Here is an 18,177-nt window from a genome sequence, read left to right as displayed (position 1 = left end):
TGCATAAGCCCGCAACAATGTAATTGCTTACAGTATAGCACCAACAGCATAAATCTCAGTGTAATCATTATCTTCCTCCCAAGAAATATCCTTTAGCTAGTACCTGGCTTTGTCGCAAATAGCATTACCATATAGTTCGATGACAGGATGATCCTCAAGACATGGAATAAGCTCCCACACTATTCACTTTAAATTATAAAGCTTTTCTCCCATCTTTTCATTCCCATTCTCATCAATGATTGCTTATTTAATTCCTTTTAGATCGATTTCAACGATAAGTCCTCAGGAATTCATGAATATAATGCAATACAGGGATCATCAAGAAAAGTTCTCTCTCCCTCAGCATAAAATAAAATAAAATAAAAACCTCAAAAATATTTAAAAAGCCACAAAAGATTTTTTGGTTACTCGACTTAGATGAAATTAACAAAAGTGCTTAATTGCACATTCTTAAAGTTTTAGAATTTGATAGCACTTTTATAAAATTTAAAAAAAAATCTAAGAGTTTTAGTGCAGTTACTGCTAACTTACTGAGGCCTAGACTACCATTTAATTTTATCATCAAGATACAGACCACCCCACTGGCAATTGGCAGGTCACTATGTGAGCAGCCATCCAGGAGCCAACATTGGCCCAAGATTGCTAAGTGATATACCATAAGTACAAAAACTAAATCGTGTAGGTGGGCGTTTCCTATACGGAGAATGCAAGCCATTACTCAAAATTCCTGACAACCACGACATGCATTCGTCGGCTCTCCTCTGTATCAATCAAGTGTTGACCTTCTGTGCATGATGAACAAAGTACTGAATCTGTCTTTACTCCGACTTCTCAATCTCTCGAAACCTCCTTTCCCAGTCATGGGCCTCATAGTCTTGCTCGATAAAGTCCTTGTCAGTGCTATAGACAATCCGATCTTGTCCAATGAATGTTCTTTGCGCCATGTCCCGAGCACTTAAAAGCTACAAAAGTACAGAAGCTAAACATTAGCTAAACCTGACTTTAAGACAGCAAATTCCTCTGTACATCAAGTATTCTAAGCCCAAAGCCCTATCATATTGCTGCAGTTATGGGATGAATGTCTCCCTTTCTAGGAGGTCATGATAGACTATGCCTCCGTTGATAATGAGCTGGGACTCACAAACATTAGCACAGCAAAGGGAACCAACCCGGCTGCTTGGAAATATCAAGAGAATTGATTTCCATCTCATTTTAAAGTAACCTCTGTGCATGTGGGAATTGTTTCCCATTTTCATCTTAACGTTCGAATCTTGAATTTTGTAAGGAAAAGTTTTCCAGAGTATTCGAGCTATCACTCGACTAGGAATCACTTATATAGCAACATTACTCGTGTTCATCACATGTTAAGCAGACAAAAGAAAAGCAAATGCAAAAGCTACTGCTTATAGAGGATCAGAGAAGGTTAGGTACACAAAATTTACAAATTCAAACCAAAAATACCATACCAAGAATCTACTCAAAAACAGAAACTATGTTAGGACTATGGGAGATCATTGACTAAAGGAATAGTTACTTTTTTCCAGAAAAAGAACAATAACTGCTGGACAGAGCACAATGACGATGTTTTTTACCTTCCGTCTCAATGATATATCAGGCAATTCAAGTGCTTGAGCACACTTCAGCCTGGTTTGGTTTCTTCTCTCAATTTCAGCATTCCTCTTGCGCACGAGCAACCAACGGATCACGGGAATTGCGAAAAAAGAACCAGCATATATCTGCAGATATTTTGAAGTCATAACGCAATGAATATATAGTCAAGTCTTGATCATTTACGTTGAGAGGAAAATTTACTAATTGTAGTGATTTAAAAGGTAAAACAAGTAAAAGAAACTAAGGAGAATCAAACAGTTAACTGTACCTGAAGAAAGGGAAATATGTCAGCAACAAACTTAATGAATCCACTTGGCAGAGCATTGTAATCCCTTTCATAACCAAAAAACTAAGTCAGAGAGAGAGAGAGAGAGAGAGAGAGAGAGAGAGAGAGATGATAAGTCAATTGTGATAGCAACATACTTTAACATCGTTCCAAGAATGATCACACCAAAAAGATTAAGCCCACCCAATCCAACAACCATTGCTCTCTCCGATGCACTAGTTTTACTGCAGAGTGAGCCAACATTAGGTCTACCTGTAAATTTCTTTACAAATTAAAGATGACACAGAAAATGCTACCTAAACTGCCAATTCCTTTCTTTGAAGAACTTTTCTACTCCACCAACCCAATCAGTCCATTTTCTACCCACATATTCTTTCCTTCCAGTTCGCTGGGAAGAAGCTGTGCGCTGCAGAGATGGAAATCTATACAGAATGTTTCCCTACATCACAAGCAGCCAGAAGAATCTTTCAATGTAGGATGCATGAAATTCGGCTTGGAAAAGAGTCCCACGCATTCAGATATCAATGTGTACAATCTGGCAAAGTAACATGTAGTTTTACAAGGAAATATCCCATATATTGAGAGTTTAATGGGCATTTAACAATACCTCTTCATCGATTTCTGGCTGCCCATCGAAACGCAAAAGTACAGGTAGAATGTATGATTCATCACTCTGGAAACAGATTGGAGGGAACTCAATCAATACATAAACCTTTAATGACAATCGTCATAGAACACAAATAGACCCATTAAACTCCTAAAGGCCAGTCCTAATGATATACAACAAAACTCATTTAGGATCTACAAAACATTTAAATTTGAAAAATAATTTGTTCTCTCAAAATAGGACTCAGAACTCCATATGAGGATGCATCATTACATTTATTTCGAAATCAGACGATCTCATACAAAGATCAGTCAAAGAAACAAACTTAAGGAGATAACATACTCAAGTAAATGAACCAACCAATTCATCAGGATATGCATATCACCAACATAAAATGGAGAAGATTGTCCTAAGCATTGTCTACCGAGCTCAATTTTGCACGTGGAACTTCTTTTATCTATCATTTCTCTTCTTGTAAGATCAAAATGATGAAGTATAGAGAAGGCATCCCTAAAAGGCTTATTCAACAACAACCGAGCCATGACATAGGATACGTCTATCTGGACATAAGAATCAGACATACGAAGAGGCACCATAACCCAGCTACTATATTATTAGGCATACCATATCTGTTGTCTTTTCTACATCGAGATAAGGAGCAAGTTCTTCAGCCGCAACAACACCACCATTAGATGAAATATATTGACCAATCTGCAGAAACATTCAAAAGTAATACTACATACAGGGTTCACAGCAAAATGGCTAAATGCGTAAACTTCCAGCTATTTGATTCACGGTCTAGGGAATCAGATAGTCCATCAAGTTTCAAGGTTTCCCTTCTAAATATTGATAGCCTACATTGTTTAGCATTGATGCATTGTAAAAGATTTTCTTTCTTTTGGAAGAACATGGAGAGTACTTGATAGATGCATATAGTTACACAATTAAAAGCATATATAATACACAAGGCAAAAATAATCTCTAAAGGTAAACATGGTAAGGAGCTAGGTCGTTTGGACCTTTCAATCGTTGAGTTCCTGAGTTAACAAGTTGCACTCCAATAACGTCCTTGGCAATTCAAATGGCTTACTACTTTACTTCCAGATATTAGTTATCTCTTATGCAAGTTTAACAAGTAAAGAAGAAGACAATAATATCAATTTAAATTAATGATAACAGCGACGGACCACTGAACTCAGTGCTCAAATATTACCAACTTCCACCTTTCTTCTTCAATTCCCCGATTTGGATCACCATCGCCAAATACAAAAGAGAAAACCTGCAGCAGATCAATTAAAAAAGCGATCTCTCACTTTTCCTCCTGAAAGTAGGAACAGACAAGAAAAATTAAGATGATTGATCGTGACATACAGATTCAATGAAGTTCATTCTGCCGTCATCTGCTTGTACCCGTCGTCTCCTATAGTAATATGGATCCCAATACCTTCCAAAATCAAATATGAGACACATCATTTGAAGTTTCGAATAGCTGTAATAGTTATGTCGACCTCAAGAGGATGTCCTCTTATGCACATTCCAAGGTTATGCTAACTTGATCTGAGTATGAAGTTGTGCAATTTTTTATGCCAATTTTCAATTAAGAAACATGAGGTGCCTGCATCATCCAAACATCTAAGCAGGAATTTTAAGCTGCAGAAAGCGTCTTATCCCAAAAGATATCAGACCTTACTCGAGGAGATGCTACACATAGTGCAAGAACTACAACTTATTTATCAAACAAATATAACCATGCATCTCATGCATAATACAACAACAGCAACTAATAAATAAAATGAATCCAACTGTTGAAAAAGAAATTCTGCATATACGGACTATTTTCCTTCAGAGTATACAAGGGATCGCATCTCATAGAGAAAAGAGAACATAGATCTACGCATTGAGTAATGGAACTAGTAGGATTGGGGACATGAACTTGTATACAACCATATAATCTGGACAGCCGAAAGGAGCACTTGCACACTCGGTTCCTTATCTATGGATTACTTAGATAAAACGAAGAAGGTCAATCACAAAATTTTTTGATATATTGCAAAATCTGACTCGTTTTTTCAAATTAAACAAAACCATATGGTGTCCAGCCGAAAAAATTAAAAATAATAGAAAGCAAAATAAATCAGCAAAGAAGAACCACACTTCAAGCTCCATCGACAACCTAAAAAAGTGGCACAGTCTACCAATAAGAAAAAGCAACCCACATACCAAAATAAATCAGTTGGACTCAAGTAAAATGTAAATCCAGAGTCATATGATCTGCCTCCACGTCTTCCTCGGTTATCTTCCTCACTGTCAGGTAAAATTCAAATGCACAATCTTATGAATTTATTTGCAATTCCAATTATAGAAACAAATGAAAAACGAATAGCAAGTCAAACATCACCACAGAAAGGTACCTTCTGCTTGAGATTAAAGCAATAATGGTAGTATAGACAATAACTATTGAAGCAATTAGGGCTGTCCCAAAAGAAACTCTCACTATATACTCAGCAGCAGCCTGTTACAAGACAAATTTCAAGCTGAGCAGGCATCAACAGAGTTTCCCGAGAGAATGCTTGGATACGAAAAAGACAAAAATCAGTACCTTTGCCTTATCAAGCCAAGGTTCAATTTTTATCCTCAATGACTTGGTTGCAAGTTTTGCACGATAATCCTTCGGAAATACATACAAGACATCGCCTTCATCTGAAACCTGTTGAAGCAACCTTGAAGAAACAATATTACTCAAGAAGGAACTTCAAAAAGCCAAATAAAAACATAATTGCTTAAAGATAATAAGGGTTCCATGTATCTCCGAAAAACTCATCTGTGCTGTTTATTCAAGTAAGAACTTCTAGAATCAATTAGAATGTCAATAATTTCAATTTCCACTATTTTCTCTCAACTCAAGGCCTTTTGTAGACAACGAATCTTCCATTTGCTCAGAGAGCACCATCAATTCCCTACAGTACATAAACTGGACTTTTATCTGGCAAATGTACTGCATTCCATTATACTGTATGTATGTCTCGTCAATTATAATTAAAGCAAAACAATCCAAAGAAACTGAATGACTTTACTAAGACTCAAAAAATTCGACTCACTGGCCTCATCTAGGCTTTAACCAACATAACATCATGTTTGAGCTTCCCAGCATTATTATGTTGAAGCCCACCCATTCATTCAATGTCATACTTAAATTATCTCATCTTTGCACATGTTCAAACAGATAAGGCACTTGTTTCTCTGGGACAACCAATCATATATCTCTTCTCCTCTACAAATAACAGATGTTTGCATTTTCTAAGCATAGACCATCAGCATCATAAATCGTAATTTCACGTGAAACAATACAAAAGTATGTGCTAGGTTACTAGGTAACACTTTCCAACCATAAACTTATCAGTCTACGAAAACATGAATATCTTACACAATGACAAATGAACCTATAGATATAGGTTTAGTCAGGGATCAACAACCACCTTAGACAGAAATGTACAACCAAATCACGTCCTTCTCTTAGAAAATTAAAATTTGCTGTGATTGAGCTTCATTTTCAAGCTAGAATTTGAGGTGCTCAATGAACTCTCCTCAGTTTCTAGTCACATGCTGCAACTCATGAGTCTACAGTCTATGAAAGACGAGATTCAATGAGCAAAAAAGTACTAGAAACATATATGCTACAAGAGGTAGTGCAGTTAGACAATATATTCTTCGGTTCATCATGCCCGAAGGAAAGAAACCTTACTGGCCACTATTCTAGCAAGTATCTCATTTGTCCTTTTTCCCCGAGAAACTCTTGGTACAAACTTGTTCTCTTTCCTTCCAATCAAATTGACTTCTTTCTTCCACTTCTAATCCTCTAGCTCTTATAGCCCGAAGTCTTTGTGCACCAGTTTCAACAATAAATGCTTGTCATCAAGGTTTTTCTAAGCCAAGTCTTTCTTACTCAATCAAGAAGAGAGCCAAATCATTGGAGGTAATAATTCGATTGATTGGTGTAGCATTAACCTTTAAATGCGGAAGAGAACATACACAATCCTGGATATACTATAGATTAGCGAGAATATAGTCAGTTCACATTAACTCATTTATTTTTCCAACTTTCTCGATGCTCCATTACATTAAGACTGGAGAGGTTTTTACGAGTGTTAAACCGGATGATCAATTTGTCAGCTACCTAAAGATTTTTTTTTTTCCAACATGCGCAAAACTTCTCTTCAGGGGCAATTGAAAGTGGACGAGCTATAAAGTATTGCACGCTCAAGTACATAAATAAGACCATCCTGAAAATAACTATCAATATACTCCAGCTGCAGCATCCTTGGTTTTCCATGTCCAAGGAACCTATGTTTGTGATTTTGAGCAAATTCCCTTCTTCAAACCAACCACAGTATAATTTCATGTTTCCAATGGATCATGCTCCTTAAAGATGCACTGAACCTTGAAGTGCTAAATTTTGCAGTTATCACATTTTAGCTTTTCACCGTACAAACGGGTCATAAATGCCGTTATTGGATAATACAAAGAGATGTTAAGAACAAACTATTGCCCAACACAATACACAAGAAAAGAAGATCAAGTTCGCTCATTGTAGGATGACCAAGAATACCAAGGGGAAAAAGGACACGATGAAGATGAATATTGTATCTTTTGCAAGCTAGTTCACATTACTGGCAAGTGTAGCGAGCCAAAGAAGGTATCATCAAACTCTACTAATACTAGTGTTTGTGCAAGTTTTCAGCACTGGTTTCCTCGCTACATGCCTTTGTGAATTTAGAACTCAAAAGCCACATAACAGGTAGCAAGAGACCAGGGAGTGTTATGGAGAAGTATCAAGTTCTAGATCGAAATAGATGAGTACATACAAGAAAAAGTGATTGAGTTGAAGCCAAAGAAATTGGCATGTGAAATTCGATGGCATAGTGAATGCTCACATTTCTTGATCACACTCCCAACCACGTGTTTGTGATATGGATATGCCATTGATTCATTGTAATAGACCAAAGACATCATATAGAATTGGTAGAAAGCCTGCAACTAAACTGTTGTTTACCCACTATGTACCCTGCATGATCTCAAGGCTCAAGAGCGCATTTCGGATGATGAAAAACTCATATGAAGTACAACCCGCCATCCATCTCCGATTTACTAGACATTAAAAGATGAATTCAGAATTCGCCGGCCGCGCGGAACCTCGGTCATAAAAAAAAAAAAAAAGATGAATTCAGAAGGGGTCCTTCCATCCTTTTTAACAGCCAAAATTCTCTTTACATTCCCACAATTATGGTAAAGCTTTCTGCAATTTTAGGTAATTCAAGCTGCCACCATTTCTTGTTTTGATTGATCTAAGGGGTTGGATCAGGTCGACCATCATGAACAGCTCAAACCACGTTCCAAACCCATCATCTTGTAATTCGACTTTCACTTACAATCATTAGCTTGAAAATGTTAACTTTCCACAAGTACACTGCTCATCAAGTTTTGTCAGGCTTAACAGACGGCATGGCACTCAGCACACCAAATGCCATTCAAGAAAAGGTGCTTGGCAATAAGAGTATAACTGAAACTACCTCCAAGAAGCCATCGGTGTCGGCAGCAAGTGCCTGCAACGCTCGCTGAGCCTCGTTCAACTTGAGCCCGGCCCCACTCGCGACGTCGCCGATCGTGACTCTCCCGCCGCACGTATCCACGGCCTCCATCGCTCTCTTCCTCACGTCGGACGGCAACTTGTCGCTCTCGACGGCGCCTCCGGGCCGAATGGCCGTGGTCACGTCGACGGCCGCCCTCACCGCCGGAGCCGGCGAAACCCTGAACTCCCGAGCTCCGAAAGAAATTCCCGGGAAAGCCGAGGTCTGCGTCCTTCTGGGAAAGCAAGCAGGCGGTGGCCTGAGCGAGACCGAGCTCGAGGGGAAGCGAGAACTGGGGGGCAGAGTGAAGCAAGTGGAGATGAAGCCCATCGATTTCATTGTGGAGAGGGTTTGAATTGATGGGAGTCTTTCCCGTTCATGGAGTTTCAGGCTTTGGATGCTGGTTCGAGTGGCTCAGGAACGGAGGTTCTGAGATTTTTCCATTTTAATGGAGGTCTGTTTGTGTCTTGGAATATCTAAGCTGTGGGGATACGAAGGAAGAGGATGGAGCTTGCGTAATTACCTTTTTGTCCTTACACTATTCACAGTGGCTCCCCAAATATCCCAAAAAATTAAAAAAATTAAAAAAAAAAAAAAAAGGCTTTGATTTGAAGGGAGACAAAAGAAAAAAGATATACAATATGGCATGCTTGATAACGATTGTAATTCTCTATTCTATTCTCCGAGAAAAAAAAAAGATGGGAAATTTATTTGGTAATACAAATGATTTTGATTCTCAAATTCTCTTATTCTATTCTCGATAATAAATTTGGAGAAGAAATAAAAATAAAAAAAATTGATTCTTTATCTTAGAATCACTCTTGAGAAACAAAACTAACAAAATGAGAATACTCAGGGAAAGACTCTCACTTTGTTCCATTGACCCAAAAGAAAAAAAGAACAAAACCTCAAGGAAGAATGCTCGACCACCCGGCTCCCCTCGCTTGTCCGTCGATCTCATTGCTTGACCAGACACCCCCACCACCACCGCCCACCGCCGTCACCGGTCGCTATCTCCTATTGCTAGAGAAAAAGGAAAAGAAATTAGATAATAAAGTGAAATAAAAAATACTTTTTTTAAAATAATAATCGCCTCGTGCCGAGCCATTGCAAGGAAAACTATAACCCCAAGGATAAGTAATTCAACTCATTTACATCCAAATGATTTTTTTAAAAATAAAAATGTATATATACATTTTTAAAAAATTAAAAATATTATTTAAAATTTTTCACTATATTTCTAATGCATGAAAGTGTTTAGGAATATTATTTTTCTTAACAAATTATAAGAGACATATATTTCATTATTTGATTAACTATAGAAGTATTTAGGTAACATAAGTGGGGTTGGATATGAGTCGTTGGATTTGTACTGCATGAAAATGGGTCAAATCCGATTTTTGTAATCTTGTTTTTTAAATACTTTGTTATATTTATGTTTATCGTAACAAGCAATTAAAGTGCAAACTTCGCGGGAGCAGTATCATTGAGCTTATGTTCAATTCATCCCTATATAATTAGCACCATCATAGATCTAGAGGTTATTCAAACTTCTTTCACATGCTAATTTAAGTACAAATTGCCTATTGAGCTTATTATGTTCTTACTTAAGGATCTTGCATATGTATTCATGCTTCACAACATCAATAGACTAATTATGGATTATACATGATCTGTATACATTTTATGAGTGATGCTACATAGATTGACTTTATAGTGGCAAGACATAACTATTTGACTTAAATGAAAAAAATGGAGAAGAGAAATTGTTCACGGGAATAGAAATTTTGTGCGATTACCAAACGCTTTCTGATTCTCAAACAACTCGCCCAGAGAACAAAATTTTAAAAAAAAATCGATTTTGAACAAAATTAATGTTTTGGATCAGAATAGTAGTCAAACACTCCTATATTGATAATTTTACCATAAGTTGTGAACATAAAGAAGGCATATAGCATGCAGGGTGAACTTTGGTTGTATTTGATTGGTTTTTTGTGGAAGTCGTTTAAAAATGCGAATGACTTAGGAAAATAATTTTCAAATCCTCATTTTTCGACGTTTGGATCACTTATAAAAATGATTCAACGAAACATTTATAATTAAATTCAGAAAAATGATTTCTTTCTTAAAAAATCTAAAATTATCTTTCAAAACATGACTAGACATTGATGTTTGGACTATAAACTATGTGCTTGGGCATGAAAACCTTAATGCTCGTTCACGGGTCCCCAACAATTGGGTCCTAGACCTTGAGGTCCCGACGCCCTCCCATGCCTAGGTCCAAAGGGGCCGAGCACAGGACCTTGGTACCCATGTCCGGTCCCCATCATCCGGACTTGGGTAAAAGAAGCCCTTGCTTGGGTCTCTGATGCTTGGGCTTAGGTCCCTAGTGCTAAGGCTTAGTCCCCAGTGCCCATGCCCAAATGTCCACACTCGAGCCAAGTCCCCAAGGTTGAGTCTCGAGACCTAGCGCCAGCACCCGCATCCGGGTTTATTGAGGTCGGGCCCGGATCCCCCAAGCCCGAACCCATCTAGACCGAGGCTTGAGACCTCGATGCCCTTGTACGGGTCTCTAATGGTCGAGCTCGAGTCCCCAGTGCTCACGCTTGGGTTCCTAGTGCATGTGCCCAAATCGCTAGAACTTGAGCCTAGGTTCATCAAGGATGAAGCTCAAGACACCAACGCCGATCGTTGGGACCATCAAACCCGAGCTTAAGAACCCCGTGATCGAGCCCGAATCTCTTTAACCGGGGACCATCAAGGCCGAGGCCCGGATCCGTAGGGGTCTCATCTCCCGCCTCGATGTACCCGAGCCCGGCCTCTGTGGATCATGGCATGGGCACTAGCATCCAGAGCCCAATCTCGAAGCACCAAGGCTCGAGTATTGAGAACCCGAGCTAGAGCACAAGTCCTCAACCCAACCTCTATGAACCCGGGTACCGAGGTCTCGCACTCAATTTTTGCGGACCGAGGCTTGGGTGTCAAGAATTTGGGCACGGGCACGTGGGCGTTAGGCCCGGCCACTATTGACCTAAGACCGATACCTATGCTCTTGCTTGGGACCCATTGCCCATGACCAAGTCTCCGACGCTCGAGTTGGTGTCCACCGAGGTTGGATTGCAGATTCTAGTGCCGATTGCCCATGCGCAACTCACTTGTGCCCGAATAGTGTATGTATATCTAGGAAAATCAAATCAAATATTTCTTCCAAAGGACGGAAAAATATTTTCCAGTTCTTTTTCAAGTTTCAACTACATATAAAAAATATTCCTATTTTTCAAGAAAATATATTCCAAAAATGTAATAGTTTTCGTAAAACAAACGAAGTCTAAGTTAAAGTATTTTTCGGATATGCAAATAGTTTTGGTAAAGTTTAATTAAGGATTGTTTTGTGAATCGGCTTCGGTTTAAATGCTATTTGAAAGAAACTAGACTTGTAAAAAATTTTAATTATGGTTAAAATCACGAAAAACTCCAAACTGGTACACATGTGATAAATTTACCCCAAACTATTTTTTTGACCACGAAAAACCTCAAACTAGTATACCTATGATAAATTTACCTCAAACTATATTTTTGACTCCCAAAAATCCTACATTGGTGCATCCGTGATAAATTTACTCTAAATTAATTTTTTTTACCACAAAAACCCAAATTGATACACATGTGACAAACATAGGGTAAAAATTCCAAACGGGTACACCCGTGAACCGTCACGTGCGATTCAACTAAGCAATTTAATGGTTAGATTTAACAAAAACTAACGAATGGTAAATTTATCATAGGTGTACCGGTTTGGGGTAAATTTGTCATAAGAGTACCAGTTTGTGATTTTTTGATGCTGAAAAAATAGTTTGAAGTAAATTTGTCACAAATGTACGAATTTGAGATTTTTCTTGGTATCAACCCTTTTAATTATATATGTTATATTTTAATGAAAATCTACTTGCAACGCCAAACGCAGTGCAGACAAGATTTGGCACCGGTGGCCGTTGCCTTAGGTCGCACGACCTTAGGCGACCCCCGACATCCAAAAGCCGAGGTCATGCAACCTCGGCAAGGGCGATCATCACGCGAGGTGAAAACCGAGGGTAAAACTGGAATTTCGAAAGTCTAGCAAGGACAAAGTAGAAGAAGAGAAAAATGTGTTTGCATTTCCAAAATGCTGAAGCCCAAAGTTGGGTAGGACCTGCATTTCGAATGGAATGGAATCTCTTCAAAGCTATTAAAGAAGTATGCCAAGCACGACTTGTATTTGCCTAAGAGACTTCAGAGTCCTAAAGTCCATTTACAAAGTGATATCTATCGCCCATAGATATTTTCAAATGGTAGATGTCTAAGGCATAGAGTATTAATCCGATCACATTTTAATAAGTTTAGAGCATAAAAGCTTGAATTGTATTAGGATCTCGAGAACCGATAAATAGGCAAGACAACCTTACAAGAAAAGGAAAGCTAAAAGGACAAAAGGAAATAACTAATCTACGGGAAATGCTAGTCTACTGTTACCAAAATTACAATGATACAGCTGTACAATCCATAATACTCCCCCCCAAGTTGGGGCATGAGGATTCCAAATGCCCAACTTGCAGAGAAGAAAGCAAAAGCGATCTCGTCCAAGTGCCTTGGTAAATATGTCAGCTAATTGAAGGTGCATAGACACATGTGAGGTAGCTACTGTTCCCGATCCGAGATGTTCACGAACAAAGTGACAATCGATCTCAATATGCTTCGTGCGCTCATGAAAAACCAGGTTGGCTGCAATGTGTAAGGCAGCTTGATTATCGCAGAATAATCGAGTTGGCTGCCCCATCCGCACCCCCTGAGAAGAAAGTAAACTCCGTAGCCATATGATCTCACTAATCGTTGCTGCCATAGCTCGATACTCTGCTTCTACCGATGAACGCGAGACTGTGGTTTGCTTCTTAGTCTTCCATGAAACCGGACAGCCTCCTAAGGTGATAAAATAACTCGTAACCAATCGGCGGGTCAATGGGCAGCTAGCCCAATCCGAATCACAATAAGCTTTAAGTTCAAAAGAGTGAGGCAGTAGAAAGATCCCACAGGCAGGGGACTGCTTCAAGTAACGAAGAACTCTCATGGCGGCATCCCAGTGACCTTGGCGAGGCTCTTGCATGAATTGCGCTAAGATATGAAGAGAATAACTAAGCTCCGGTCTGGTTATTGTCAAATATATAAGCCTCCCAACGAGACGTCTATACTTGGCCGGATCCGAGAGTAAATCACTGGAACATGTCGATAGGCGATGGTGCTGTTCCATAGGAAATGACGATGGTCGTGATCCTAGCATACCACACTTAGTCAAAATGTCAAGCACGTACTTCCGTTGATTGAGAAAAAGACCAGAATCCATCCGTGTAACTTCAATGCCGAGAAAATACTTCAGAGGTCCCAAATCTTTTATCCGGAAGCACTTGTCCAAATAACTCTTAAACGAGGTACAATAGCTGGAACTATTTCCAACTATGATCAAATCATCCACATAAACTAACACTCCGATATATACGCTACCATGAGTAAAAGTGAAAAGAGAATTGTCTGCTCCCGATTGGAGAAAACCATATTGTTGAAGTGCATCCGCAAACTTGGAAAACCAATTCCACGAAGCTTGACGGAGCCCATATAATGACTTTACGAGCCGACACACACTGCCTTCATTAGTCGATGAGAATCCTGGTGGTAATCGCATGTAAACCTCTTCATCCAAATCCCCATGTAAGAATGCATTATTCACATCCATATGATGTATTTCCCATCCCTTTGCAATGGCAACTGTCAACAAACATCTCACCGTCACGAGCTTAGCCACCGGAGCAAATGTCTCATGATAGTCGACTCCTTCCACCTGTGTAAAACCTTTCGCTACCAACCGAGCTTTGTAACGTTCAACACTCCCATCTGCATGCCGCTTCACCTTGTACACCCATTTGCAACCGATTGGACGTTTCCCGGGCAGAAGTTTCTCAATGGTCCAAGTTTTATTTGATTCGAGAGCGCAGATCTCTTTCGCCATTGCATCTCTCCACTTCGGATCTTGAGCAGCCTTGCGATAGGATGTGGGTTCATTGTTTGAATCAATGGCAGCTAGAAATGCCATGTGACAATTAGAAAGACCAGAATAACCAATGAAGTGCTCAATAGGGTGGGACGTACACGAGGAGTTCGATGAAGTGGGTAAAGAGAGAGAGGGGGGCGTTACATGCCGTGCGGTGTGAACATTGAAGTCCTTAAAACATCCAGGAGGATTCTTAATCCGATTCAAACGTCGTGCCACCATATCTACTTTTTCCGGGATTGTTGCACCAACATTATCAAAAATCTTTGTCTGATCTCCCTCTTCCATGTCAAGTTGCTGATTACTAACAAAATTCGGATTGTCGGACCTTTACGAATCAACCGGGCTGCCCCCACCGTCCCGCTCGTAACGACCCACTTGTTGTTCGGCCGCTGCTTGTTCTGGACTAGGCTGAGTTGATCCAAGTCCATCGGTTGAATCGTCGTATCGAATACACATTTTCAATAACTCCCCCTCGGCCTTGTTACGATCCGGCTGAGTTCGATTGAGTTGTGTATCAGCTCGAGCTCGATCCGAATCGTCGTATCGAATGATGGAAGGAACTCCATCAAAGAATAGTGGACTGCCCTTCTTTGGTTCGGCTGGTTGATTACTATCCGTGACAAATGGGAAAGTATCTTCGAAAAAACGAACATCCCTTGATACGAAGAATTGCCGTGTCTTCAAATCATAAAGTCGCCAACCCTTCTTTCCTTGCGGATAGCCAACGAATACACATTTTCGAGATCTTTCTTGAAATTTATCTTTGCTTCGAACATGAGCATAGCATAATGAACCAAAAACTCGAAGATTTGAGTAATTAGGTGGTTTGCCGAAAAGTACCTCGTAGGGGCTTTTGTTCTCGAGCAACTTTGTTGGCGTAACATTGATGAGATGAACCGCGGTCGAAACGCATTCACCCCAAAAACGTGTTGGAAGTGATGCCCGAAACATGAGTGCCCGTGCAACATTGAGGATATGCCGGTGTTTCCGTTCAACCCGTCCATTTTGTTGTGGTGTCTCCGTGCAAGATGTTTGGTGCATAATACCTTGGGCGGAAAAGAAATTCTGCATCTCCCTTCATAGGAATTCCGACCCATTATCACTTCTCATCACTTTAATCGTACGATTAAATTGATTCTTAATTAGAGCACAAAAATCGATAAAAAAACGTCGTGCTTCAGATTTCTCACGTAAGAGAAACAACCATACACCTCGACTGAAATCGTCAACTATCGTCAAAAAATAATTGGCACCACAACTGGATTTAATCTTATACGGCCCCCACAAGTCACAATGTACCAGGTGAAATGGGTAATCGGCTTTATTCATGCTCAAATCAAACGGAGAACGAGTATGTTTTGCTCTCAGACACATCACACTCCTTATTGCCTCTATCCTCCGAATTTAGATTAATACCATTCAACTTTATTGTGCGGGATGGATGGCCAAGCCTCTGATGCCATATGTCCACGGATTCTTCTAGAATTGCCTGACATGTAAATGGCGCGATCAACACTTTCCGCGGGTAGTAGACCCCCCCTCGAAGCTCACCCACTCCAAGGATCCTCCTCGAAGTGCGGTCCCGAATTAAACATAAATTCGAGCAAAAGGTTACAAGGCAATCTATCTCTATTGATAATCGTGCAATTGAAATTAGATTGCAATTGAAAGTAGGCACATAAAGCACTGCAGAAAGCTGAATGGAATTAGCAATCATCACTTTCCCAACTCGGGTGGCTTGTATTTTGCCTCCATTAGGAATATAAACCGATGCACCGCCTTCAATTGGCAATGATTCTGAAAAATTCTCGAGACTTCCCGTCATGTGTCTCGAAGCTCTAGTGTCTAATATCCATTCATTCTGTAAATTCACAAAATTATTAGCGACAAGTTGATCAGAATCATTTGTGTTCGAGGCAAGCAGATTCAGCAATTTTTGAAATTGATTATCGAGCGGGGCCTCCAAGCGATCAGCCCGCGACCTATTAATGGTCTAAACCGCATTCGCTCGATCCGGGCCTTGTGGATTTGGAGTCTTCACTCGCGGCCAGCCTCGCTTCCATTGACTCTGTTCGGCCCCTCTGCCCTGTCTAATGGTCTTCTTTCTTTTGCCCCATTCTGCCGTGTACCATGCTGGGTAGCCATTCAAGGCCCAACAAATGCTGTTCGTGTGGCCTAGCTTGCCACAATGCTCACAGACCGGCCTTGCTTCGAATGACTGCTGTTGCTATTTTCCGACATTATTCAGTCCGCCTCCTCCTTTTACAAAAAAAACAGCTGCCTCTGGTGTCGAATCATGAGATCGTGCAACAAGTTTTTGACGTTCTTCGTGCACAATCATTTGATACACTTTGTTCGGGCTCGGCATTGGCTTGATACTAAGGATGTTAGATTGTACTGTGTTGTATTCAGAGGTGAGACCCATGAGAAACCGAAATATCGTCTCCATTTCCCGTTGTGCCACGAACTTGTTGTTGGCTCCACAGCAACAGCTCGGTTTCTCAAGATAAAACTCGAGTTCATCCCACAGTAATTTCAATTTGGAATAATATTCCCGCACGCTCTTCCCATCCCGCTTGAGAATACAGATTTCGAATTTGATTTGATAAATCCGAGTCCGATTTCCTTCCGAATACCGTTCTTTGAGATCGTCCCATAGTTCTTTCGCGTCCATAGCATAAGCGACCGTCGATTGGAGGTCCTTCTCCATTGTGTTGAACAGCCATGCTAAGATTGTGGAGTTGCAAATCTCCCACCTTTCTCGCATCGGTTCATCTTCCTCCGGCTTTGAAGTGATCCGTCGATAAAAGGCGGTTTGCATTTTGCTCGTAACACGATCGGTATACCACATGACCATGTCAAGTAGTTGTTGCCATTTAGATTACAAGCGATCAAAACGTTGCCGGAGCCATCCGACGACTCGAGCCGATATATCGCTGGAATCTCAGCACTCTTGGTCGAGCCATCTCCCTTCATGATAGTCTTCGATAAAACGGTGTCCCTTCTCGGGTTCTCGTCGGAATCACTCCCGTCCGCCATCCTATGAAAACTTCAAAAGAGATTCAATTTTGTCCCAGAACTAAGATGCTCTGATACCATAATAAGTTTAGAGCATAAAAGCTTGAATTGTATTAGCATCTGCAGAACCGATAAATAGGCAAGACAGCCTTACAAGAAAAGGAAAGCCAAAAGGACAAAAGGAAATAACTAATCTACGGGAAATGCTAGTCTACTGTTACCAAAATTACAATGATACAGCTGTACAATCCATAATACATTTTGGTTGCACTCTATAAATGGTGTTGATTAGGATAACAAAGAGGGATGGATTATCCCATCGGAGCTGTATTATTTTGTTGATCTTTGACGACTGTTAGAGATGATCCGACCCATAAAAAGATGCCATTTTTATTCGTTCTAAATACTCTATCCATTCGTTAAAAAAAAAAATTTTACTCTATCCATTAAAAAGTAGGCAACGTCCGCCGGGTCCGTCAACATGTAAGCGATTCAGCAATGCTTATGGACAAGAAAAGTCGCAGAGACCAGAAAATTAGATGGGCATAAATTTGCACCAAAAATTATTCTGAGAGTATAAGTTTGTGCCAAATTTATCCCATCATTATAAAACTATGTGCCTTGTTTAGAAGGATTTGAAAGGTTATATCTGTCGTGACAATATTAGGCTCCCCTTCTTTTGACGTAAATAAATAATTTGAAAAATATTTTCCTAAAATCGATTGCTTATGTCTTCTGCAAAAATAGATGAACCGGAAAATATTTCATCGTGGTCAAAAATATTAAGACGCAAACTGTTAGGATAATAAAAAGTCACAAACTAATTATATTAAGCAATATAAGCCATCATTTTAGAGAAATATTCTTCAAAGTACTCATTTTCGCTAAATTAGCGGAGCCTAAGAAATTTAGTATTAAATTGATTCAATTGAAAGGTTTAGGACTGAATTGA

At 39.8% G+C, this 18,177-nt stretch overlaps 1 protein-coding gene across 1 annotated transcript; it reads right to left on the bottom strand.

The window, feature by feature from the left end:
- Nucleotides 1–456: 456 nt before the first annotated feature.
- LOC115741838 (uncharacterized protein At5g03900, chloroplastic) lies at nucleotides 457–8,563 on the bottom strand. Its single transcript, XM_030675846.1, has 13 exons — nucleotides 8,072–8,563; nucleotides 5,104–5,211; nucleotides 4,916–5,016; nucleotides 4,725–4,808; nucleotides 3,876–3,948; nucleotides 3,718–3,783; nucleotides 3,129–3,215; nucleotides 2,505–2,570; nucleotides 2,194–2,336; nucleotides 2,035–2,121; nucleotides 1,880–1,943; nucleotides 1,593–1,736; nucleotides 457–962 (listed from the first exon to the last, which is right to left on the bottom strand). Exons 1-13 carry the CDS (start codon nucleotides 8,465–8,467, stop codon nucleotides 819–821), a joined length of 1,563 nt encoding a protein of 520 aa, XP_030531706.1. The 5' UTR covers nucleotides 8,468–8,563; the 3' UTR covers nucleotides 457–818.
- Between the last annotated feature and the right edge of the window lie 9,614 nt (nucleotides 8,564–18,177).

Source organism: Rhodamnia argentea, chromosome 7 (genome assembly GCF_020921035.1).
Source record: "Rhodamnia argentea isolate NSW1041297 chromosome 7, ASM2092103v1, whole genome shotgun sequence".
Lineage (NCBI taxonomy): Eukaryota > Viridiplantae > Streptophyta > Magnoliopsida > Myrtales > Myrtaceae > Rhodamnia > Rhodamnia argentea.
This window is presented reverse-complemented; position numbering and strand designations above follow the sequence as displayed.